Consider the following 27,472-nt stretch of genomic DNA (forward strand, 5'->3'; position numbering starts at 1 on the left):
AGTACTAAGTAGCAGACAATACGTAAGTTCGAGTTGACAATGAACGTATACTCTGGTTGTTTAAGCCCTCTCAGGTGCGAGTCGTATCAACTTCAATACGATTTTAACAAAATATACCTTCATATGATATTTTTTCTTCTTAATATCGAGTTTTACTTAATTTGTTGCTATTTTATGTTAACATTAAACGTAAGTTTCTTGTTCCTATTCAATGTTATATACGTATATAACTAGCTGACCCGGCAAACGTTGTTTTGCCATGTATATTATTTCAAGGAAACGATTTTTAGTTCAATAAAAATAACCATCTATAAAAAATAGGGGTTATCGTAGAGGGGTGAAAATTAAGGGAAAATTAAATTATTAATTTTTGTATGCTGCCTCATAAAAAAATAAAAACAAAAAAAATTATCTAAAAAATAAAAATTGTAAATTTAGGGGTGGGCCCTTAACACTTAGGGGTTTGAAAGATAGATAGTAGCCGATTCTCAGACTGTAGGGCACTAGTGTAAATACCCAACACACACGGTTATTCCAGTGGTAGAGCGTGGACTGTATTTAATTGTTTGCAGATGAGGTCAGGCGTAGAAAAAAACTATTATATTAACACACCACTAACCACTTTATTTGAGCACACTTTTACAAGAACGAATGGAAAACGGAAGGAAGTGAAAAACCATAGACAAATAAATTATACAACATAGAAAAATTACAGATAACAAAAAATAAACTATATTATGTTGCCAACATAAGCTGCGCCCTCAAAATGAACAATTTAAAATTTAATTGACAAATACAGCATAAATTTTACAACATAGGTTGTGTAGACATAGGAATACTTAAATATTAAAATTATACATTTTAGAATCAAACACTTTTATGAATCGATAGGTAGCAAACATATTTTTGATAATGCCCTATTGTGAACATGACCGTTTGAAAGAGTAACTTCGACAGTTCTAACCTGGCCATCTTTCCCTGGAAAGATATTGGACACACGAGCCATAGGCCAATGCAAAGGAGGACTATTATCACTACGTAATATGACCAAGCTACCAATTTTTACGTTAGAAGAAACGTCACGCCATTTGGGCCTGCTTTGTAAAAGACACAAATAATGTTTACTCCAATATTTCCAAAAGTTTTGTTTCATACTTACGGTTATAGACCAAAATTTAAGTAAATTAGTTGGTGTATCTGACATATTGTGTTCTGGATAAGAATTAAGAGGTGCTCCTGTCAGAAAATGACCTGGAGAGAGGTAATTGAGGTCATTTGGGTCGGCAGTAACTGCGGTGAGCGGTCTAGAATTAAGAACGCCCTCTATTTCTACTAGAACAGTATTGAGTTGCTCATACGTGAGTAACGCCTTGCCTACTACACGTTTCAAGTGATATTTCACGCTTTTTACACCGCTTTCCCAAAGTCCACCAAATATCGGGCTGTAACTAGGTATAAAGTGGAAATTGATTCCTCTAGCAGCCGCGAAGGATTGTACTTCGCATTGGTGACTTCGAGAAGCGTGCAAGCGATACAGTTCATCTAATTGGTTCCTTGCCCCTTTGAACGTCGAGCCGTTATCACAGTGGACGTCGCTGGGCAGGTTTCGTCTCGCAATGAATCGTTTAAAGCATGCGAGAAAAGTATCGGTTGTCAAATCTGAGGCTAGCTCTAGATGAATAGCTTTAGTGACAAAACATACAAACAATACAATGTAACCTTTGCCTATAGTTGGCTTTCGAATGCGGCTATTTTTTACCGAAACTGGCCCAGCGAAGTCAATACCAATTTTTTCAAAGACGCGGCACGCGTTTACGCGTTGCGTAGGCAAGGAACCCATCAGCTGAGCTGCAGCAGCGGCTTTCAATCTGCAACAGGTTACACATTTGTGAATAATTTTTTTTATTGTTCTTAGACCATCAATGATCCAAAATCTCTGCCTAATAGAGCTTAATAATAGTTTTTGACTGGCATGTAATAGCTTAATGTGTTCATCTTTAATTATCAAGGCTGTTATCATTGATTCCTTTGGCAATATGGCAGGATGTTGGCTAGAGTAGGGGATTGATGCGTTTTGTAAACGTCCGCCTACTCTTATAATGCCATCTTTATCTATGAACGGTGTCAGAGGTTTTAAATTGCTATCTACTCGATTGTGAACTTGTAAAGATTTAATATCACTCGCATAGTATATGTGTTGTTCATTATTTATAATTAACATTAGTGCTTTATTTAGCTCTTTGGTTGATAAAAATCCTTTAATTTTGTTGTTTTTGTTAGGATTAATATTTGTACAAAATCTAAGTATATAGGCAAGTACACGAGTCATTTTATTAATACTGGAAAATTTCTTTAACTTTTCATATACATCACAATCAATGGCTGTTACTTTGACACATACTGCCCTTGTAATGTTTTGTTTAAGTTCGGGTAATTGTGTCACTATCTCTGACTTCAAATAAAATTTATAATCTTTATCATATAAGAAGGATGGGCCATACAACCACATGTTATTAGCCTTAAGTTCATTAGGATGAAGGCCTCTACTGAGACAATCTGCAGGATTCTCATCAGTATTTACATATAACCAGTGATAATTATGAGAGAGCTCTGTTATTACTCTTACTCTATTCGCGACATAGGTCTGTAGTTTCGCGGAATCTATTTTGAGCCATGCTAAAACTATTTGTGAGTCTGAAAATAGGTAAGTATTATCACATTTTATATTATTGGCACTTAATGCATTGAGTACCTTTACAGTTAATTTCGTAAGAAGCAAGACTGCATTTAATTCTAGCCTGGGAGTAGTAAGGCTTTTATTTAATGGATTAATTCTAGATTTTGAACATAACAATTGGATGTGTACATTGCCTTGTGTGTCAGTAGAACGCAAATACAAGCAGCAGCCATATGCAACTGAGGATGCGTCGGCAAAACCTAATAATTGAATGACTACACAATTATTAGCTATGGCACATCGAGGTACACTTAAAGGTTCCATCTGTGACAAGTCCCTAACAAATTCTATCCACATCTGACGTATGTCTTGTGGGGGAGGAGAGTCCCAATCTGTATTAGAAGCCCACAGTTTTTGCATGATTACCTTTGCACGAACAAAAATTGGACCGATTAACCCTAGTGGATCATAGAACTTACTAATATAGCTAAGTATGTCTCTCTTGCTATCATTTACACTAGTGTAAGGTTCAGGACATGAGCTTGTAAAGGTATCATCATTAATAACGAATTCAATACCTAAAGTTTTTACAGATGTTTCAGTTTTGCTTAAATCAACCTCGCTTTCTTGGTTGTAATTATTATTTTGTACATTTTTGAGTACTGAGTCACAGTTGGAAGCCCACTTGTGGAGCTGAAATCCTCCCAGAGCAAGTAACTCTACTAATTCAGTCTGCATTTTTAATAATACTTGCTTGTTATTATTATTAACTAATACATCGTCGACGTAGGTGTTATTAATTAAAATAGAGGATGCTAATGGAAATTGTTCCTTATATCTATTGGCAAGTTCAATCAGGCAACGAGTGGCTAAATAAGATGACGACTTTAGACCATAAGTGACAGTAGACAGCTGTATGCACTTGATGTCTTCATCTGGTGATTCGCGCCATAATATGTTTTGAAGTGAACGTTGACTAGGATCTAATCTAATGCACCTAAACATCCTACGTATATCGCAGATAAAGAAAAAGGTTCCTAATCTGAAAGCTATAAGTGTTTCTAATAAATCTTTCTGTACTACAGGGCCATTGAGTAACAGATCGTTCAATGAAATTCTTTTGTTCGTACGCATTGAGCCGTCGAATACTGCTCTTAATTTTGTAGAACGAGCATTCTCTTTAATTACAGCATGGTGAGGGAGAAAGTAAATAGGATCTTTCGATAAATTATAGCTATTTATATTAATGTACTCACCATGATTTAATTCAATATATTCATCGATAAACTTTTTGTATTCGTGGAAAAGGTTTGTGTTTTTATGTAATTTCTTTTCCAAATTAAGAAATCGTTTATAGGCTAAGTGAAATGATTCTCCCAGTTCTAAGTTTATTTGATGTAACGGGACTTTAATAGGCATCGAAACTTGAAATGTATTATTCTCAAGCTTTGTAGTCTCATTAAAAAACTTTTCACAATACTCTTGTTCAGGTAATTGCTCGGGGAAGATTTCAGACACTCGCTCAGTTTCCCAAAATGCACTCAATGACTCATTTAAATTGCTATCACACTCCTGACAAAATAAAGATATAACCTGCTTACTGTTGGCAGTGTCATAGGCACTGCGTCCCGCTACTATGTGCCCAAATGATGTGTGAATTATAGATGGTTGCTCGGAGAATGTTGTGCCTGTTTTTGCAGGACCCTCGTTACTTATTGACTCATGGAGTGGCAACAGGGCCTGGAAAAAGACATCAGCTCCTAACAATACATGCACATCACCAGGCATATTAAAGGTAGCGTCAGCTAGATTGCAGTTAGCAGGAAAAGTTAGATTGGAAGTGTCGATAGGTGCTTGAGGCAACTTTGTGGTTATCGTTTTAACAATATGACAATTAACATTGACCTTATATGGATATACTATAGAGTGTACATCAAGGTTTATTTGCAAGTTAACTGTTTGCTCAGTGTTGGTAATGCCAATTATAATTGATGCATTGTTGTCGGGAACCTTGCCTAATATAAGGGCAAGTTTCTCAGTGATGAATGATACTTGTGAGGCACTGTCCAATAGTGCTCGTGCGTAAATAATCGTGCCTGTCTGGGAAATAAGCTTAACTCTAGCAGTAGGCAAAAGCACTTGTCCCCGAGGAGCGCTCGATAACAAACTGACAGATGGGCTCGATGGCTGTTGATCTGTTTGATGCAGTAATGTGTTATGAGGCTTTTTGCATTCACCACACTTAAAATGATATTTACAGTTGCGTTTATGGAAAGACAGACATATTTTGCACAGCTTATTTGCTAATACAAACTCTAGACGTTTTGTGGGTGCTGCCATTTTAAAATTTGGACATTGGAAAAGCTTGTGCGGAGACTTACAATAGGTGCAGGAGGTAGAAGCAGGTGCAGTTACTGCAATACTAGTCAACCGTTGGGGTTGAGGTTGCTTGTTGGGAACGGAGTCGTTTTCCAATGACAATGCTCGACGTTCCAGGTAACCTAAAAGCTCCCCTACTGTGGGTAAACACTTGTTGTCTCTCTCCATCTGGAATGCAGAGCGTGTAAGGTTGTCTAACTTCCTCACTAGAACACACACAAGCAAGCTGCTCCAGCTGTCGACAGGCTCCTCGAGGTTTTTTAAAGCTGCGAGTGTCTGTTTAACGTCTGAAATTAGTTTACGGATTGTGTTAGGAGTAGAACGAGTAATGGGTTGCAAATCTAACAGTGTATGTATGTGTTCGTGTATGATTTTAGTTTTAATATCATATCTCTCTTTAAGTAATTTTATTGCTTCAGCATAACTATCGTCCTCTAATGGGAGGTTTTTAATTAAAGCTGCTGGCTCGTCACTTAGAAAACCTTTAAGATAATATAGCTTTTGAACAGGTGAGAGAGACTCATCTTTGTCAATCATTGCGCTGAAAAGGTTTATAAACGAGTAATACTCTGTATATTTGCCAGTGAATGTTGACATGACTATGTTAGGTAATTGAAGCTTTGACCTAATGCTCGAAGTTTGCTTACAATCTGAGTCGTTAAGCGTCTCATTTTTAGTGTTCAAATTGTGTTTTTTGATTGTCTTATCGATATTAGAGAGAATGTCGAAGTATATTTCTTCGATTTTACTAAAATCCTCCGGATCTTCAGGATTTTGTGCACATATTTGGATACAAGCATCGCTATATTCTTGAAAAACGCTGACGACCCTATCTCTTACAACTATAAGTCGTTCTAGCGAGCGTGATTGCAACTCACCTGACAATAGTGCATTATGAATTTTAGTAATAGACATCTTTGCATAACCCCTTTTTGCAATATTAACTTTTGTGTCGGCCATGTTCACTAATAGGGCAATATATTGCTAGCTTTCCTAATGTTAGTTAACACTTGAACCGAAAAAATACTTAAAACTATGTGTATTTTGTTACAAGTAATTAGTAATTAGTACTAAAATCAAAATGGTGGAGTTAAATGACGCTTGATGCTTGCTTACGCGCAGTACGAACGTTGTCGGCGACCGCGTCGTTTGCTAGTTGCTACGGTGAGGCGCGCAGTGATTGGCTACTGGTTGATTGCACTCGTACGTGATTCGTCGGTTTCGGCGCTCGTATGCTGTGGTGCCAACTGAAGGAAGTGAATCGCAGTTGACATTGACAGACAGCTATTGTGTTTATCGACTCGCTCTTTCCGGTCCGGCTTCGCTTGTTTGTTTGATTGATGTGCTCCTTCCTCTTTGTCTTTGGTAGTATATTGAAGACTTTGTGAGGGCTTCGTAATAAAGATGGCGGGCGTATGTAATAAAGATGAGTTGGTAACTAACTTGATGTTGATGCTTTTTCTTTCTACGGATACCTCTGCGTCCTGGGTTCTGCGTTGTAGCTTCTTGCTGCCCTCTCGGGAGAATTCTTAAAGGCGAAGACGGCTCGCGGGAGAATTCTTTAACGTAGACGGCACGTGCAGACAAGGCGATGGCGCATCATAGAAGGACCATTATGTAGGGCACTAGTGTAAATACCCAACACACACGGTTATTCCAGTGGTAGAGCGTGGACTGTATTTAATTGTTTGCAGATGAGGTCAGGCGTAGAAAAAAACTATTATATTAACACACCACTAACCACTTTATTTGAGCACACTTTTACAAGAACGAATGGAAAACGGAAGGAAGTGAAAAACCATAGACAAATAAATTATACAACATAGAAAAATTACAGATAACAAAAAATAAACTATATTATGTTGCCAACAAGACTTACTGAATATGCATAAAATTTATAAGAATCGGTCAAGCCGTTTCGGAGGAGTATGGGAACGAACATTGTGACACGAGAATTTTATATATTAGATACATCAATAAATCATCATGACATCTAATATATAAATCATCATGACATCATTATGACGTTGAATTATATAATTATTTCACGTTGGTTTTTAGGATATCAAAAATAAAACATTTTCTGAACGATGAAAGAGGATATTAAAACCGCACGGAATAATAAGCAAGGTATGATTCCACAATAGATTTAATATTGAAAATAAATAAATACATTAGGTATCATTAGCGGCTCGCTTAAACCAGTTCCCTTCATTAACTCGACCTCTAATGAGATTAAATTATTTGCTTTGCCTATTTTGTACACATGTGACATTTCTAACCATAAACCAATTAGCATTGTATTTTTAAAGCCTGATTTATAATACGTTATTGAGAATTCATCTGTCTAAAAATTATAAATAAGCAGATTATAGATTACGGTGGCGCAAAGTTGTTTTAAAATAAAATTAACCACAGAAAAAATATAATAACAAGCGGCCTATGGCTGGATTTTACATATAGTGTTCTATGAAACTGTAGCATTCGTAGCATTAACGATTCGTTGAAACAGACGACGCGTTAAAATTTATATTATTAAACAATATTTGGCGCTTGAAGACGAGTTTACCAATCTAATATATAAAATTCTTGTGTCGCGGTGTTTGTAGTTAAATTAACGGCTTGACCGATTCTCATGAAATTTTGTGTGCTTATTGGGTATGTCTGAGAATCGGACAACATCTATTTTTCATCCCCTAAATGTTAAGGGTAGTCCACCCCTAAATTATTATATTTTAATTTATGATACAGCATTAAAAATACATACAACCCCTAATTTTCACCCCTCTACGATCAACCCCTATTTTTTTATTATAAATGATATACATGGCAAAACGACGTTTGCCAGGTCAGTTAGTATTTTATAAAATCAAAGACATAACACTCCCAAATCTTTGAAATACCATCGTCGCGTTGAATTCGTTAAAACATTGAATAAAAAACGGATGCCAAGGAAATAGCTGAAATTTTTCAAGCAAGAGTTTAGACGAGATAGGGGGTATCCGATGTCCGCTCCGGGAAATAATACCATTTCCGATGAGGCCCCGGCGGGCGTCGACAACGAGATTAGGGAAAAACGGGAATTTAATAACACCCGAACACGTCTCAGGACAAATAAACAGACCGACAGACCGTTACACATCATGCGCACATTTTTGCTTACGTGAAATGTAAGCAATATATTATTTAAGGGGGTTAAATATCAGAAGGTTTATACATAATATAACGAGGTAAATAAGTAGCTTTAGTATTGTCTTTAATAAACATAACTTTTACACATTTAAAGAAAACACTTTTAACCGGATTAAAGTTATGTATTATTATAAAATTAAAAAAATCCGACGTTTCGCGTGCTTTACAGCGTGCGTGGTCACGGTGACTGAAGAGGTGTTGAATGTCAAATAGTATCACAGCTGTAGAAAAAGTTGAATTATCTGTATTTAAAATAATTATAATTTTACAATAATACATAACTTTAATCCGGTAAAAAAGTATTTTCTTTAAGTAGCTTTAGTTAAAGTTAAGTTTTTTCTTTTTTTTTGGAGAGTGCTTTTTTATAAATATGCTATAAAGATTCTACTTCATAAAAAAGACCGTGCTTGTCTGTTTTATTGTGATAAGCACATAGCATTTGATTAATTAATATTATTATCAGCTCAACACAGTGGAGGTAATATGATGTATATACATATTATATGAAATAGTATAAGGAAGCCTAAAACTGTGTCTTTAGATGCCTTTTGCTTCCCAACGAAATGCTATGTTATATATAAAGAAATGAAACCTTAAATGTTCTAAAGAAAGCACTTCAGAAACGTTTATAAACTTAAAGGGCGCGTGACTTACCAAAGAGAACGTTGGCTTCACATTTTTGTTGAAATTTTTAGAATTTATTTTGAGATTGAATTGAAGATTTTTATACTGTCGGAAAAAATATTATTTCGCCACCGGCGTTGAGCCGTAACGAAACTGAAAAATAACATGGTTGAAACAGATTGGTTTGAATGAAATTTTTGAAGATTTTTTCGTGGTTTTTGAATCGCATATGTACGTGTACGACTGTAATACATGTACAGTGTACACATAAACATTAAATATGAGATAATTTAAAATCACTAAGATAAAATTATTTCTCGTATTTGTATAATTTGGTCCTAGTGTTCTGAACAGATTTCATTGGTCATCTTTCTTTGCTTATATAATCACAATACTTGCAATTTAGTGTATCTATTACTGTACATATTTTAAGTAAAACCTCTTTTACGGCTATATATCTTTATACTTTAGTAATTTCTGACAATGTATGAGAATATTGCTTTTATGTGTGGCTAAAGATAGTCTAAAGAAAATATGTAGCCTTATTAAACACCTTTTTAATGTAATGAAAGTACGAAAATCATTTACTTACATAGAACTCAGGGTGAGAGACTTCTTCGCTAATTGTTGTTTTGCCATAATAGTTATCATAAAAGATAACGAAAATGATTTTACGTGAAACAAATATTTTTCATATATGTGTAACTTAAGTGATGGCCATACAAATGATTTCGCATTTACAATTATTAATTTGGTTACTTCATTGAAATAGACAGCAGTATTGCGTGTTTATACGCATTTTATTTCTGTGATAATCGTTTTGTGTCCTCACCTTTGAGGGCAAGTTAATGCATTCCTTTTAAAGGTTCTTTCGTACTTATATCAATATGTTTTGCATTTTTGATGTTGACAAGCGTATAAGTCGTTTTAAGAGGAATTATAGATTAAGTTTTTTTTATAGCTTTGTGTGCTTTCTTCTTAATGGCAGCAACTACATCATCAAACGGATTAGCATTTAATTAACAGTAAAACATGTTGGGGTTGGTAAAGGCACGTGATTTACTTGTCATAATAAAATATTAATGAAACAATTGTAGAGATATATACTAGCTGACCGGGCAAAAGTAGTTTTCCCATGTATATTATTTGTAGGAAACATTTTTTTTGTTCAATAAAAATAACTATCTACTTTGATAAAAAATAGTGGTTGATATAAGAGGGGTGAAAATTAGGGGTTTTTGTATGATGTAGCATAAAAAAATAAAAACAAAAATATTTATCTAAAAAATAAATTTGGGGTGGATACCCCTTATCACTAAGGGGGTTGAAATATATATAGTAGCCGATTCTCAGACTTACTGAATATGCATAAAAATTTTATATATGTATATATAGAGATTTTCCTTGCCCCGAAATTCTGTAAAACTTTACATACTCACTAAATAATAATAATTAAACAGTTTTTGTTTTTTAAATAACACAAAATCTTAACTTGATAGAGTTACGAACTTGCATGTACATAAACTTACGTTATAATTACAAACTGGTATCGAGAAGCGATTAAACGTACAACTTCGAAACACGAGAATGGGGTAAGGTTAGGAATCTTTACACTGTATGGCTGCCTTTTGACAAGTCAGGCGCGAGGTCACGCCTTTGCTCTTTCGACTTCTGTTGAAACGTAGCGTTGATGGGACTTCTCGTTTTGCGGGTTTCACTTGGGAATTAGTTTCACAATTAGCACGGAACAACCCTTCAATATGCGGTTATTAATACGCGCCTGATACATTTTGCAAGGTTTCAGTTGATTTAAATCAGATTTATGTGAAAGTTGTGCTCGAATAAACCAATTTAGACGACTCATTGGTCTAGTGGTTAGTACCCCTGACTGCGAATCCATGGGTCCCGGGTTCGATCCCCGGCTGGATAAAAACATCGATGTGATGAGCATTGGGTGTTGTGCTTAGGTCTTGGGTGTTTAAATTTATATTTATATGTCTATCTATCTATAGCATGTATGAATATCCGTTGCCTAGTACCCATAACACAAGCTTCACCAGCTTAGCATGGGACTAGGTCGATTGTTGTGAATTGTTCAATCATGAAAAACGAATGTTGTTCAGCAGCGAGAGACTTATCAAAGACAGTATTATGTTTTGTTAAATATGTATATGCAATACGCATACAATGTAATGAATTTTCATTTATATGATTAGATTATTAGATTTCATAATTACCACACAATTAGTTGTCACCTCATAATTATTGTGATAATATCCTATTCTCTATGTTAACATAGACAATGTCGATGTACGGATATTATCATTTTCGGCGTTAAACTTAGGGAAAGCGAGTTAGTCCGTTAAACCGCACTTGTCGGGTGCGATGTCAAGTTGCTCCTAGATTAGCGTCGACACTGCCTCCCGGAATATTTACATCGGCATACGAAAACTATTCGATCTATTTCCGATTGTCTTCCAAACTTGCTCTTGGATTTATTGGGCTTTATACTCGGCTAAGCTTATTTGAAGTTTCATTTGTATCTTAGGATAAGAGTCGAGACTTAGAACAATGTTAAAATGCAAAATGTTTTTGACATTTTGACATACGCCGGAACACCACCTACCATTTCCGGTTCGTGTGTCAAAGTCAACATCGACAATTGACACCGTTTAAGCGCAAACCGGGATCATAGAATGGATTTCAAAATGCTCCTTTAATATCATACCAGGATTTATTATATGGTTATGGTGTTGTATTTGCATATGGTTCACATATAGGTTTTGACATGGTATTTGCATATATAATGTGTGTAATAGAATTAAGAAATTCTTTTATTACGAATTGAAGAATAATAAATATTAATGTCAGTAAAGAAATGTCAGAGCAGTGTTTGTCTAGTGGCTTCAGCGTGCGACTTTCATCCCTGAGGTCGTAGGTTCGATCCCCGGCTGTGCACCAATGGACTTTCTATCTATGTGCGCTTTTAACATTCGCTCGAACGGTGAAGGAAAACATCGTGAGGAAATCGGCTTGCCTTATACCCAAAAAGCCGACAGCGTGTGTCAGGTATAGGAGGCTGATCACCTACTTGCCTATTAGATATGAAAATTGATCAGACCTAAAAATGTTGTAGCGCCACTGGTTTTTTTTTTGATTTAAAAAAATATCATACATATCTTATGAGGGAGAGTTCTACATGTTTTCAGGATTGCTTTAGGTTTAGGTTTAAAGACTTTATTTCTCAAAAAAGACAACAAATGTCACTTACACGAGAATAATACTCTAGATAACATAACATTGTAGTCGTTCTTAAAATAATCACAATAAAATATAGCCGTACATGCAATAAATTTAAAAAATAAAAGTAAACAAAGAAATATGAATTAAAAGTAAGTAATAAGTAAGTAATAAGAAATGAATTTAAAAGTAATTTTGTTTAACATATTCACTTAGCTTCGATTTAAATGAATTGATAGAAGTAATATTTTTTATATATGTGGGTAGTTTATTATACAGCTGTGCGCCTTCGTAGGTAAACATTTTTTTGCCGTAGTTCGTACGTACTTTAGGTAATGCAAGATAACTCGTTCTTTAATAAGTTTACAGTAATAGCAACGCAGTAAACTTTTCAATAAAACAGTGCGCTGGCGCTTTGACCGTACGCCAATCTTTAAAGGAAATTAAACATACCAACTACTTCGTAAACTTGGCTTCGTCGCAGCGCCTCTGCAACTTGATTGGTGGTTAATTGAATTAAAGCTATCTGGACATTATGGGCACATTGTTAGGTTTTAATTCAATGCTGGTGTTAATAGCCTAATATAATAGGAAATATAAACATCATTTACATGCGGTGTGTCGAGTAGCTCGCGGTGTGACAGCTGCGCGGAATGTCGACGGAATTTCATTTCGTTAGGCGCAGGCTGGGCGCATTCCTGCGGTCGCCCATAGTGCCCGCGGAGCCCGTATCCAGACCGTCATTCTGTGCCATAGTTTTGTACAATGATTGTATTATCCCTTCATTTAGGCGAAGAGACAATTAAACATTCGGTTTAGTAAATTAATCTTTACATAATCCTTATTTATTCATATGACATTAGAGCGATAAGGTTGCTTTTAGACTATATACTATGAATGAAACGATCGCTTGCCTTTGAATCAAGTTTAAAAATTAAAAACATGAACAACATGGAATATCATTTGTTATATATAAGTTACAAATTTAAAGTCCAATTATTTATTTATAGCGTCGACAAGGCAAAAACAAACACACAAACCAAAAAACAGAAAAGAAGAAAGAAACAACTAAAAAAAATTATAACCAATGCGTGGCCTCGATAATAGGACGGCGTCCACAAACGTAATAAGTTTTCAAAGATAAATATTACTAAAGGATCAATAAAGCATAAGAAAGTGATAACAGATTACCCTTCCTGTAACAGGCGATCCAAGTTCCAGTGTTATAATGCATATTTAATAAATTAAAATTCCATAAGGCGGTATGCATACAAGTTACAACCTTAATCGTTTAAAAGTCGACGCGTATAAGTGATGTTAAAGTCTTATACAATATTAAACCGGGTAAAAGGAACATGTAACCAGATTGAGCAGTAATCGTCTCAGCGTCTCAAATCCATTAGCCGTCGTAGCTATTATAATATTCAAAAAGAGCAGGGTTTTAACGTAAACCCGTGTAGCGATCGGAACCGCGTCGTATTAGATAATATTTAAACCAGTGTTCTCGATGTATTGTATGGAGCGGCGAGACGGCAGCTGTGCGTAATATTGTGTTATACTTATCGAATTTGCATGTTTTTACTGAATAACATTCCTTTGGAACATTCGAGATCAAAGGGCGGGCGAAAGTGATTTCGCACTGAGTTAGTTCAACAAGATTCAGTTTCGCCCCTCCTATACCGCTCCTGAATAATTTTCATCTAATAAGGAAAATTGTAAATAGGCCTTTTGATATTTCATACGGCCGTCTAAATTTTATATTCATTACACTGATGACGTAAGAATACGATTAAAGGAATCTTATTTGCAAAGAGATTTAATGTGACGCGTTTTTTAAGACATTTCTAAGGAATTTAATGAAAAAAATCTCGTTGAATACGCGGCGCCAGCTGTGCACCAATGGACTTTCTATCTATGTGAAAATGTAACACTCGTTCCTACAAGTATAACATCGTAAATAAACCGTCTTGCGACCCAAAAAGACGTCGCTTGTCTGTAGGCACATAAGGCTGATCTGACCTGGCGCAACTCTTTTTTTTAAATACTGCATCGATTAATTAAGTAAAAGTAAATTAATACGCTTATTTCGACTACTTGTCTGTGATATTTGTTTTTATAATTATGTTAAATCAAAAAGCCGAACACGGACACTTTTCACGAAACTTATACACCTCAACAATACTGTACTGAAGCTACGGCGTCGAATCTTGGACGCTGACAGAGGCTATGTCCAAAAAACTGGAAGCGTTCGAGAATTGGGTTTAAAGACGGTTAATTAAAATATATTGGACAGACGACAATCGAAATACAATTGCGCTGGACATAATGCAGAACAAAGAAGTGCTTATGACGGTTAAGAAAAGGAAGCTTTGAATATTTCGAACATGTTTTACGTAACACCAAAAAATACGAGCTCCTTCAACTAATCATACAAGGCAAAGAGGCAGATAGAAGGAGACCTGGCCGCAGTCGCACGTCTCAGTTGAAGAATCTTAGACAATGGTTTGGTCAAAGTCATTGTCATCAAAAATTAAAGTAGCCATGATGATCGCCAACCTTCGAAAGGAGATGGCACTATAAGAGAGCTATTATGCTTAATTAATAATTTATATCATTCAAATTAATTAAGGTAATGCACCTTTTTTAAATTAAAAAAAACTGTCTAAATCGTAAACAATAAGGTCATAAATTTAGCATCCTCTATTTTTGATGTTTACATTTAAAAATAATCTGCTTTAAAATTATTATATAAGAGATAAGAAGCATATCCATTTAAATAATCCTAATCGCGTTACATTTTACGCCAATAAATATGGACTACGGAATAAATTTAAGAAAACAGTTCTTACTCGTTTGTTTCGTTTGATGTCGCTAGATCAGCTTGGCGAGGTTTACCTATAAGTAGTATTATTCCCGTAGTAAGGCTGTATTTTTATATATTTCATTTTCACTTCGGAAAACAAAACTAAATGTTTAGTTTAAAAATCAGGTCAAAATTGAAGACATGTTTGCACAGAAAATCGAACTAACCTTAACAAGTTCAAAAGTTATATTATTTCGATTACGCGATTGACACTATAACGGTGACGGCTTCTTAACATATATGTCTCTTTTAAAGTCCTCTGGTCTAGATAAAATCAAAGCACAATTTTATTGTATACTGCATTGATTTCAACTAATTAAATCTTGCAATGTTAGTTTTCTAATATGTGAAAGTTTTATGAAGAATTGCGGTAAACATTTGTACACACAGTAGTAGTATAAATGGTTGCTGTATATAATAATAATAATAATAATAATAAAGCCATTTATTCCAAAACTTGCTTATGTTTTACAATGTTGTTAGTACTTAATTGCTTAAATTTAAAATGGTTACTTATAATTACCGTTAGTATTATTATTTATGTACAAGGTTTGGATCCCTGTTGGGTAAAGGCCTCCTCCATCCTTTTCCATGACTCCCTGTCTCTGCCTATTTGTATCCAGTCGTTTCCTGCGACGTGTGTTATATCATCAGCCCACCGTCTTAATTGTCGACCAACATTTCTCTTCCCCATGGGTCCTTTCCATCGTGTGGTTTCAATGGTCCATCTTCTGTCTCGGTATCGTGAGATGTGTCCAGCCCATCTCCATTTGAGTAAGAGTGCGTGCCTGAGAGCATCAGTTAATTTGGTTTTTTGACGAATTTCTTCGCTCCTAATTTTGTGTATTCTCCTAATTTTCAGCATACTCCTTTCCATTGCTGTTTGGTTACTTTTAATTTTTTGTTTTATTTTATTTGTAAAGGTCCAAGTTTGGCAGCCATACAGCAAGCAAGGTAACAGGCATGTATCAAATATTGTCCTTTTCATGTGTGAGCTGTAATTGCCTTTTAAGATTTCTTTTAATGCCCAGAATTTCTTCCAAGTTGTGTTGATTCTCCTTGTCACTTCTTCTTCGTTATTTGAAGTTTTGAAGGAAATTTGTTTGCCCAAGTATATGTATTGCCTGACGTATTCTATATTATTACCTTTTATCACTATCTGGCGCTCCCGATTGTTCGTTAGTATCTTCGTTTTATTTACATTCATTTCAAGGCCGATTTTGGAACTTTCGCAGTCCAGTGATCTCATCATTTCGTCTAAGTCTTTTGCAGTCTCAGCAATAACAGCAATATCATCTGCGAACCTCAGATTGTTTAAGTATTGTCCGTTTATGTACACTCCGCTGTTCTTCCAGTCTAGTTTTTGGAAGATAGTTTCAAGGACTGCTATAAACAGCTTCGGGGAAAGAGGATCACCTTGTCTAACTCCGCGTTCTATGTTTATTTCGTCACCTCTAGTTTCTAATTTAACTCTGCTCGTGCTTTTTGTATAGATATATTTCAAAACATTGATGTATTTCTGGTTGATATTTGAATATTGTAAAGCGTTCCAGATTGCACAGTGGCTAATGCTATCAAAAGCTTTGCTATAGTCAATGAACGCCACATACAGAGGTCTATTGTATTCTCTGTATTTTTCTATGACTTGTTCTAATGTCTGTATGTGGTCCATTGTGCTGAAGCTTGATCTGAATCCTGCCTGTTCTTTTGGTTGCTGCTTATCAATATCGTCAGATATTCTCTTTAAGATTATGGATGAAAATAGTTTATAAATACTTGCCAGCAGACTTATGGGCCTGTAATTCCCTATATCTAAGGGATTTCCTTTCTTGAAGAGAAGGATTATATCCGATGTACACCACTGTTTTGGTACCTTTTCTTCATCTAGTATCTTATTGAACAATCGCGTAAAATGATATGTTAAAATGGGTGCTCCTATTTTAAGTGCCTCATTGCATATTCCGTCTGGTCCGGGACTCTTCTCGGCTTTCAGCTTTTTCATATGATCATAAACTTCGGAGTATTCAATTTGTCTGATGTGATCTGTCGTGTTCGTATGGGTTGTTTGCGATATGATTTCGGGGTTATTTTGTTTACTATATAAGTTTTTGTAGAAGTTAGTAGCGTGATTTATTACATCTTTTCTGGATTTTGTTTTTAGTGAGTTATTTTCAAGTTTTTGAATCCAGGACTTGTGTGTAGTTAGTTCTTTGTATGCTTTTTTGGCACTTCTAAAATGTTTAATGTTCCTTGTAATAATCTCGTATCTGTGGTTGTTGTAGTCCTTACGGATTGATCTATTAGTCTCTTTGTATATTCTGCTTAGTTCTGTTTTCATATCTTTAGTTTTGTTCTTTGTGTGTAGTAGTTCCGTGCGCCTTTTTAAAAGTTCCATTGTGTCTTTTGAGAAGATATTGTGTTGGTGGGGATACATATTGGTTTTGTATTTTAAGCTCTCTGTTATGCCTTTTTCCAGGATATTGTAGTATGTTTGGATATCAATGCTGTCTGTTTTTATATTTTCTGTATGTTTTTGTAGATTTCCGATGTAGCACTTTATTTCTGTTTCTGTCTTGGGGATATTAGCTGGTGTTGTATAGGTTTTTCTGCTCTTTACTGGACTACTCAAAAGTAATGTTGCTCTCACTAATCTATGATCGGAAGAGAATTCAACTTTGTTAAGTACCTCAATATTAGTTATAAGTTTGTTGTGGGTTATCATAATAAAATCTATTTCATTTTTAGTTTTGTGGTCGGGTGATAACCATGTCCATCTAGAGCTTGCTTTCTTTTTGAAAAATGAGTTCATTATGGATAGTTTGTATTGATGAGCATAAATTAAGAGCCGTTCCCCTCTATCATTCTGCACTCCGTAACCAAATTTTCCCATTACTGGATAGTAGTTTGTTTTTGGACATCCTATTTTCGCGTTGAAATCTCCCATGACAATGACCTTCCCTTCTGTCTTTGTGTGAGCAAATTCAATGTCTTTGTAAAAATTTTCAATTTCTTCTTCTGTTGATCTCTCTGTCGGTGCATATGCTTGGATTATTGAAAAAGAGAAGCAATCAAACTTCATTTGTAGAAGTGCTACTCTTTCAGAGATTCCTATAAAGTTGATGATGTTATTTTTATACATTTTCTTGATAAGGAATCCCACTCCATATAGTCCTTTAGTTTCGCCAATATAGCAAAATATAAGGTCGCTGTGCTCTTCTATCTTACATCCCATTTTTCGGACTTCTGCAAGGCCTATAATGTCCCAGTTAATATTTTTTAGAGCATTAGTCAATTCAAGGAATCGTTCTATTGATCCTAGCGATTTTACATTATAATTGCAGATTTTGAGTGTTTGTTTCATACCATGATCTATTTCTCTATTTGGTGGAGGGTTGTAGTCTGATTCCCCACGATGACAAGTCGGATTGGGGAATGTTTTGTTTCTTTTATCTATTAGTTCTCGTCTGTTTAATGTTTTGTTCCGGTGGCTGATGGCAATATCCTATAGATTCTGAACGGTTGGCACATTGGCAGAAGGTAAGGAATTACTTCTATTCCTCATTATGTCGAATGCATTTAACCGAGCTGTTTTTGTTGACAGTTGTTGTTTGTGAGGGTGCTCTATTGCGTTAGGCGAGGTTGATGTTTCCCTTTTGCGTTTTTCGTTACCTGGTTTGCCCTGTTTAATAATTAGCTTGTCGTAGTTTATGTATGCGTAATTGCCCTTCTTCCTTTCCTCTTCCACTTTTGGTTGTAGTTTCTTTCTCATGTCCAATATTTCTTTCGGGTAGTCTTCAGATAAATACTGTTACTGTACTGGTTGCTGTATATAAGCGATTTAATTCAAATAGTTAAAATTTTAAATACCAATCGGAAATCGCCATTAAATTACAACTGTTACATATAAACACGTTTCTATTTCAATCTTCTTTTAGGTATCTCTGTGCCTTTTTTTGGAAAATGCTTTCTCCAAATCCCGCCATTCCTCTCTGTCATGTACCACCTGCTATTTATTTAATTTGGTCTAAGCACCTTCTAAGTTCTATCCCTCTTTTTCGTTTGCTGTACCTTAGGCACCAGTTTAGTACTTTATTTTCTTGCTCCGCCTATTTTCACTTTAGTTTATTTCTTTTTATTGTAACATCTGTTACCTTAGTAGTTTTCTTAGAGCTGTAATCTTTATTTTTTCTAATCGTTTCGTCCCTTTCATACATAATTCCATCGATATTTGACACACTTGTAGCTTTGTACGCGACGCGATATAAGCAGGCTATAAAATGGATTTTCTATAGAAAAAGCTGGTATTTTGAATATCTGCGCCTATTGTTCTTAGGGCTCTATCTATCTAATCTACAATGTCAATCAAATTTAAGTCTTGTTTTAAGCGATACAAAGCGAAATTCGCCTTAGTCTCTTTTTACATATGAATAAAAGATCTACTACACATAGTTTACATGAATAACACTGGATAAACTAAATTATTCTTAAAGCGATTTGTCCGTGAAATTTCTCCTTAAGAACTACGTATACACTTGTTGTATTTATTTGTTTTGTGTATTTTTCAAAGTTAGTTTCGGTACTGTACCTTAGTTTGACGGTATTTTCAACACTAAGAGAATATTATCAGAGCAGTGTTGGCCTAGTGGCTTCAGCGTGCGACTCTCATCCCTGAGGTGGTAGGTCGATCCCCGGCTGTGCACCAATGGACTTTCTTTCTATGTGCGCATTTAACATTCGCTCGAACGGCGAAGGAAAACATCGTGAGGAAACCGACATGTCTTAGACCCAAAAAGTCGACGGCGTGTGTCAGGCACTGGAGGCTGATCTACTTGCGTATTAAATTGAAAAATGATCTTGAAACATTCAGAAATCTGAGGCCCAGACCTAAAGAGGTTGTAGCGCCAGTGATTATTTTTAAGAGAATATTATTAAATACACGTATAATCACACAGTCAATGTTTTGTTGTATTACATATTTCGCTTTGAAGGCAAAGGCCTACTTGCCGTCGGCCCCACAGATAAATTCCATTGTTAATTTCATATATTACAAGTACTCATATATTAAAGTTTCCTTAAGATCTATTAGTATCTCGCTCGTTGGAAGAGGTAGGTTGGTGTTTGTGAGAAATGAAAGCTTAATTCGGAGCTAATTGGAGTATTGCTCGTGTTTACATTTGAATTCATCGTATCAAACGTGCAATATGATTATAGTCTGTGTGGAATTATTATCGGAGACTTTCAGAATGCCAATATGAGTGCATTGTTACTCTTGCGTAATGCCCTTAATTATTAGCTATTCAGTACGAATTTACTATTCATACGGTATGGGAATTTTGTATGATGTTTAATAGAATGTTTTAACCAGATTAACAAACTTGGAGTTTTGTTTAGTATCACAATATACAAAAGGAAGTAATGAAGACTTCTTTGAGTTGCCCCATTCTTCAGATATACAATTAATGTTTGAAGAACTTTATTTCTCATTACAAAAAGAATGTATTTTATTTATATGAGAAATTTAATATGGATATACGAACTTTAGTCCCAATGTTAGTCTACTAGGCTCATTCTGATATGTATCTTTAATGCCCTTTGAATTGGTTAAACGCGCTAAAATTACGAATTTTAGACGGTAATTGATTAAATAATTTCACAACCTCAGACTTAAAAGACTTCTTCAAATAATGTGTACGCGGCTTCGGCTAAAGCTCGCTCGACGAGTATTGCGTGTAGTGGTGTGTTTGTTTTTTTTTTAAATGTTAGCTACTATGGAGAGAGTTATTTAATTTTTTTTTTTAAATTAAATTACAGGTGCTATAAACAGTTGTTTAATCGTCATAATTTTGGTTTCTTGGTAAATTTTATTAGTCCGTGTTAAAAAATTGTATCGAAATAGTGCTTTTATTAATTTATTTTGTAGTGTTTGTATGTTAGAAATTTTGTTTTTGCATGCTGTACCCCGTATTTCAATTAGATATATGAAATGTGGCTTGACTTAACAATTATGAATTCAATGACGTACAGATTGCGGAATGCATTTTCGTTTAATAATTATGTGTGATATAGGAAAGTCCCACTTTAAATATCTATCCATTCTAAGACCCAGATATTTCTCCCATTTTTTGTTAGTGATTTCAATGTCTTTAACTTTTAGCGGTTAAAGGTAGGAGTTTATTTTTTTAATGAGTTTATTAACAAAAATCCATTAGAAATTCGCTTTATTAAAATCTATTTAAGTTAATTCGCTTGTTTTAAAACCTATGCAGGTTCTACAAGTATACCTACGCCTGTCAATTTTAATTAAATATGTATCACTTATTAAATAAATAAAAAACAGTGAAATTACTGTTCAAGTACTTGTAATCCTGTTTTTCTCAAAATACGAGACTGCCAAGTAAAAACAGTTATAAAATCCAATTTAGTAAATAATTGATTTAAGCCTTGTTTATTTTAATAATGTGAAGGCATTTTTTATTAAATAATGACCAATTAGCAATATATATTACGGAACGTTTCAATAAAATCTATATAAATCACAAAGTATCATAAATGAGGCGCTAAGGAGCTACATTGATACCTCACATATTAAAATCCCCAATTAATTGCTACTTACAAGGCACGTGTTCAAATATATCTTCAAAAGCGTCAAAAGCGCAAAATAAGTATTTATTGTGAATATCGATTTCAAATAAAATTGCAACCTTTTATAACGAGGTGACATTTCCCCTTTTCCGCTTCTCGACATTGAGAATTTATCCACCGAAATAAGGAGATAACGAACCTAATGGCAGACGCGAGAAATATACGAGACGCCGCGATTGGCTTTGGAATTTCAGTGAATCGGCAGCGAAAAGGCGTTGCTTGTGTCAGCTAAATCACTATACTGTACAAACGTATGCACTTCAAACTATAACATACCTTTTAATTATATATACTCGATAAAATTAGATTTTTAAATGCTTCTTGTTTTACGTTTTTGACATTGTATATTAAGAATTAGATTTTGACATTTGTATGCTAGTTTGACATAGCTAATTGTTCAGTTCTTTGTAATTTATTAACTTTCATGAGAAATTAAGAATTCATTATTAAACAAAAGGGTGCGTGTACTTATGTACGCGCGTAAGAAGTTATACTTCTTTGGCATTATTAAAAATAGTTTTTGATTGCATGCAAATAATTAATTACAATTAAATAATCAAAGACTGGAAAAGGAGTCATTCTAGTCAATAAAGTTCAGTTTACATTTGAAAAATTAAATAAATAAATATTTATTATTATTCTCTTACATTAAGTGTAACATAAATTCTATTATTATTCAAATGTTGTTTTTAAATTATGTCTAATGCCGTAGCATCTTCCGTGGGCAACTTCATTCTGTTAATTTTGTGTCACGGTGCGCGCGCATTGTAAAATTTCAGTCATAAATTTTTCATAACGCGCCTAAAGAAGTATAACTTCAAAAACTAGTTAATTTTAACAATTAACCAGCTTTTTGTAATGTAACTATTGGCAGCCATTTGTGTAAACCAAATTTTACTAAGTCTATATATTGTAGTTTCTATAATACAAGTCTATCTTGTTATATGTACTAGCTTGCTTCTTGTAAGAGGGTGGGGCCTCGGCCCACCCCCTCGATACAAGACATGTCATACTACAAGAGCTCCACATACATTATAATATTGAATTTTATAACCAGGACAAGATATTGTTGACTTGGAATATTGAAACATTGTGTGCTTGTTAAACATTGTTTAGTATCATTTGTTTGTGAACAATAAACGTAATATCTTTAAGGAAAGAACAATAAATGTTTGTACAATATCGTCGACTACCTTTTGGATTACGGATAATAATTAAATTAAATATATAGCTTGGCTATTACTGTAATACAATACTGGTAATGAGACTTTTTGTACTTCTTTTTAAGGCAATTTTGGAATTATAATAATAAAGCAAATTGAATAAATATGCTTTATTATTATTATTATTATTATTAAGGCAATTTTACTTTCAGTTCTAATCTGATGCTTCAAAAAAGAAAAGAAATATTCTTTCAAATACAGCTAAATTCACAGACTTGTATAGCTAGAAATAACGATGATTTCACAAGCAAAATAATATTAAATTATCTCTCAATTTTTCCCCCTCGACAAAATCAATGCGAGTACGATTAGTACTTGCTTACATAGATAAAAATATATTGATAAAGGTATTATAAAAATCAAATATTCAAAATTAAGATATACAGTAGAACCTCTATAAGTCGAACCTCAAGGGAGACGCCAAAAAATTCGAGTTATAGAGTTTTCAACTTATGGAGGATTTCAAAGGGAATCAAAATTTGAACACTTTACACAAAGCAAGCAAACACGTGTTTCCATGAGTCATAAATTAATTATTGTATACTCCTAAAATGTTTTCTAAGAAACAATAGTGTACTCACATTGTCGGCAAGTTCTTAAAGTCGGTAACTTATTTTTGTTCGAACAATAGAGATAATAAATTCCAAATGATCAAGTTGTAAAGGTTGTAAAATAAAACGTTCCTATGTTCGAGATACAGAGGTCAAATTTAATTTTTTGAGTTATAGAGTGAAAATATGTACCAAAATGGCTTGGAGGGACTCGGTGATTATTTCGATTAACAGAGGGTCAAGATTTCAAGTAATGGAGGTTTTGGCGTTTTAAGGGAAGGGAACAAAACATTTTTTCGAGATTTGGAGGTTTTTGACTTATCGAGGTTCGACTTAACGAGGTTCTACTGTACATAATATTACATAATTCAAGTTAAAGAACTAAGAATTAAAGCTAATCTCACATACAAAGAACTAGTTCGAGCTACAGCTCGTAAACCCGTAAAATAATTTGAATCAAAATATCTACCATTATAAAAATGTCTTCAATACAAAGCTACTATCCTGCTGTAACAATTAATAATTTAAAATGTGTTGTTTGTCCACAGATTCTTCTACCTATATCACTTCTCGTTCTACGCATACCACTATCGGTTCAACGGGCAGTACAGTAGCTTGGCACTGGTTACTTCATGGCTCTTTATACAGGTAATTTTTTTTTCTATTCCCGATGTATAATGCCACCACCGTGGTTAGCCCGTATAACCGTAAGTGGAATGTTTTCGGTGAAACAAAGTAGTGGCAGGCACAGAGTGCCGTTTAGAATTGTGTACCTCATCATTTGGGGTAAGGTACTTCTATTATCTTGTATAATACACCGTAATATATGTATCTGTTGTAAGATTTTCGTTCTTCGTAATTAAGCACAGTATTACTAGTTATTATAAATAAATTAATCAGTGGCGCTACAACCTCTTAAGGTCTTGGCCTCAGATTTCTGAATCTGTTTCATGATCATTTTTAAACCTAATAGGCAAGTAGGTGATCAGCCTCCAGTGCCTGACACACGCTGTCGACTTTTTGTGTCTAAGACATGTCGGTTTACTCACGATGTTTTCCTTCACCTTTCGAGCAAATATTAAATACGCACATACAGCGCACAGTTGGGGATCGAACCTACGACCTCAGGTATGAGAGTCGCAAGCTGAAGCCATTAGACCAACACTACTCTATTACTAGTTATTACTATTTTTAATATACACACACACATGTAAATAAAAAGAGATTATAAAAAAAATGTTATTATTTGAGACCTCCGACATACCATTACCATATCATAAAGAAATGCTTTTTTATTGTATCATACTTTCGTTTCGTTTTGAAGACATTTTATATTATAAATAATTTTCGTTTAATTTATGTCGAAGTAATAATCCGTGCACTTCAACAATTCTATCTAACGGATCTAATCATTGCTTCTTAACACTTGCCCTAATCAAAACTTCAAATATTTTATAATATAACTTATGTGTGCCTATCGAAATCATTAGTATTATATTACGTAGAAACACAAACATGAGATGTATTTGCCCTGACCACTTTGATGTCGGTCAGTGCCGCCCCGCAGGCGCCCAAGCTGCATCTACTTGTTGATAAACTGTTTGCTTATCACGATATTAGCTTTGTGATGCAATATTAATAACACACTGCGGTCTTTATTAATGTTTTAGATAGTTAATAAATTAAAATCATTTTATAATATATGTTTTGACGTACTAGTGAGTTAAATCGTCATAATCGCAGAACGGATCTGACAAATAGTAAACTTTAAAGGGCAGCCGTTTCAAAATATTATAATCATGTTATTTTTTGTCATAACTATTTTAATTCATATTCGGTTATTATGAAAATTGGCATACAAGCAAACAAAAGGGTTTGTTTTGAAACAAAATAAAAATAATAATTAATATTATAAAATTATTAAATATTATAATAATAATTAATATATAATTTAATAATTACACAGTTTTCTAGAAAAATCACTTGTTTCTATCAAATCCGTCAGTTTACCGACTGATTAATTTGAAATTTAATACACATGGATTTTTTTATGTAGCCGTAATATTTGGTCAATGTAGTATACAAATATGATAAAAAGAGGATTTTGGATTTTTTTAAATCGACATTGTTCTACGATCATGACGAAATAGTCGTTGAGCATGTCAAGTTAAGTTATATATTCTATCTCATAGATATTTTTTCAAGTAACTTTTAGGTAGGCAAAACAAGGTTCTAAATTTAAAAATAAAATGTGCCAACTAAGCCTATATAATTTTATTAAAAATGTAATAATAATAAAGCCTGAGAAAAATGTAGCTTCTAATTCAATAAAACCTTTTTTACCTTATATGTATTATAATAAGTATAATAACTTACCTTTTTATAATAATATAATAATGAATTAATTTTATAACCTATCGAAAATATTACGTTAAATTGTGAGCAATATTAATGCAAATATTTCTTCATTACAATATTGTGACATACATATATATGTGTCTATAAAAGATAGTTATGTGTGTGGCGAATACATGTAAGAAGATTAATATTTGACAGAACTTAAAAGTATTAAAGTATATTATACATTCACTTAAAATGTCACATGGGACATGGTGTAATGGTTGCAGCTCCTTACAAATATTTTGTAAAAAAAAATGGCGATTAAAAAGAGTGGCGGAGAGTTTATTGCCAGTTCTTCTCTCCCGTTCTACGCCCTTGATTTGAGAACTGGCAGTAAATGTAAAGAGACAGTAAATGTGTAGAAGCATTAATATGTATTTCTTTACTGACGAGTCATAACTCATAAGTGTAAATTATGTTACCTATATGATTATATGATGTTTTACTTTTACTTTTTACATTTATCCGTAAATATAAATATATCAACAATACGTACGGCAACATACGTAATACATATATAATTAATAAAAGGTATTATATCTAATTAAAGCTTGAGAAACAATTGTAACAGATCATTATAGACAGGATGTGATTAGAGAGTATAACGTTACGTTTGGTCCCGGATGTAGGCTTGGATTGATCTAGCTGCGCGTCAACATCCGGTCCACATTGGCCTGATAATAATGATATTAATCTTATAATTGGCATTTTTATCTTAATAAAAGATATATTGAAACCTTGCATATTTCTATTAAGTAAATGGCTGATCCAACTGGAAACATTTAGCCGGTAATCGGTCTACCTACAGGTGTACAGTAAATTGAATAAAGCTTTTCAGCCAAATGCATTTTAATAGACGGGAAAAAATACAAACTTTACATTACATTATATTATTTAACTAGCAGACCAGCCAAGCGTTGCTGTGGCTAAGGTTTTTGTTATATTACATAGTAGTAAACTATTCAAGGGAAACGGTAGGAGAACACCAGTAATGGGGATCACCATGCTTTTTTGGTGGTTATGACGTTGCTACTTTTAACACAGCGCCATCTGTTAGAATTGTGACTATCAAATAATAAACAAACATTTTGCAATAAAATAATATTGCGGGTATAAATTGAGATGTTTGATGATCTTTTAAGTTAGATCAAACTGCACACGGTGTGTAAATTTGATTGATATCGGTTCGGTAGTTTTGGAGTCCATAGCGGACAAACAACGTGACACGTAATTTATATATATTAAGATAAACATTACATTATATGTGGACTGAATTTCATATGTTTTGGCAGATTAAATCACATTTCAATCATTTATGTAAAATATTTGAATAATTGTAAATTTAAATGCACATTCAGAGAAATATTGAACATGGTAAGTATTAGTAAATGGCAGAACACAAATATAATTGTCGCTGTTAAATGGCGTAATATTATGACCGGTTTATATATTTTATCCGAACCCCAAGGCCCGTCGTGTCCTTCCCCCGGGCGTGCGTGTGACAGATATTGTATTCATTTTAAAGGAAAATCTACTAAATGCTCGACTAACCCACGAATTTCCCTACTTCAGACTAAACTTGGTAGTTATGAATAATTTTATAGTAAATTAGCGACCTGTTCTCACAGCTGGAGTTTTTTCTAATCTTTGGGGAATTGATAGATTCAAATTACTATAGGTA

The 27,472-nt window shown here is 34.0% G+C and overlaps 2 protein-coding genes across 7 annotated transcripts in view; one reads left to right on the plus strand and one right to left on the minus strand.

Annotated features, from left to right (window-relative positions):
- Positions 1 to 27,472, plus strand: part of LOC125057355 (membralin) — a 117,633-nt gene that overhangs the window by 84,308 nt on the left and 5,853 nt on the right. For all 4 annotated transcript variants that reach the window (XM_047661010.1, XM_047661033.1, XM_047661025.1 and 1 more), the window contains exon 10: positions 23,940 to 24,039. In XM_047661010.1, the coding sequence (XP_047516966.1) occupies positions 23,940 to 24,039 (100 nt within the window). The remainder of the gene's footprint in view (positions 1 to 23,939; positions 24,040 to 27,472) is intronic.
- On the minus strand, positions 601 to 6,927 carry LOC125057335. Of its 3 annotated transcripts, none has more exons than XM_047660992.1 (2): positions 5,059 to 6,927; positions 601 to 4,417 (listed from the first exon to the last, which is right to left on the minus strand). In XM_047660992.1, the coding sequence occupies exon 2, from the start codon at positions 4,094 to 4,096 to the stop codon at positions 878 to 880; it is 3,219 nt and encodes a 1,072-aa protein (XP_047516948.1). In that variant the 5' UTR covers positions 4,097 to 4,417; positions 5,059 to 6,927; the 3' UTR covers positions 601 to 877. The 3 variants fall into 2 exon arrangements, with proteins under 3 accessions (XP_047516939.1, XP_047516948.1, XP_047516956.1); XM_047660983.1 differs by having other exon boundaries at positions 601 to 5,343; positions 5,935 to 6,927.

The sequence above is a fragment of the Pieris napi genome, chromosome 2, assembly GCF_905475465.1.
Source record: "Pieris napi chromosome 2, ilPieNapi1.2, whole genome shotgun sequence".
In the NCBI taxonomy this organism is placed as follows: domain Eukaryota; kingdom Metazoa; phylum Arthropoda; class Insecta; order Lepidoptera; family Pieridae; genus Pieris; species Pieris napi.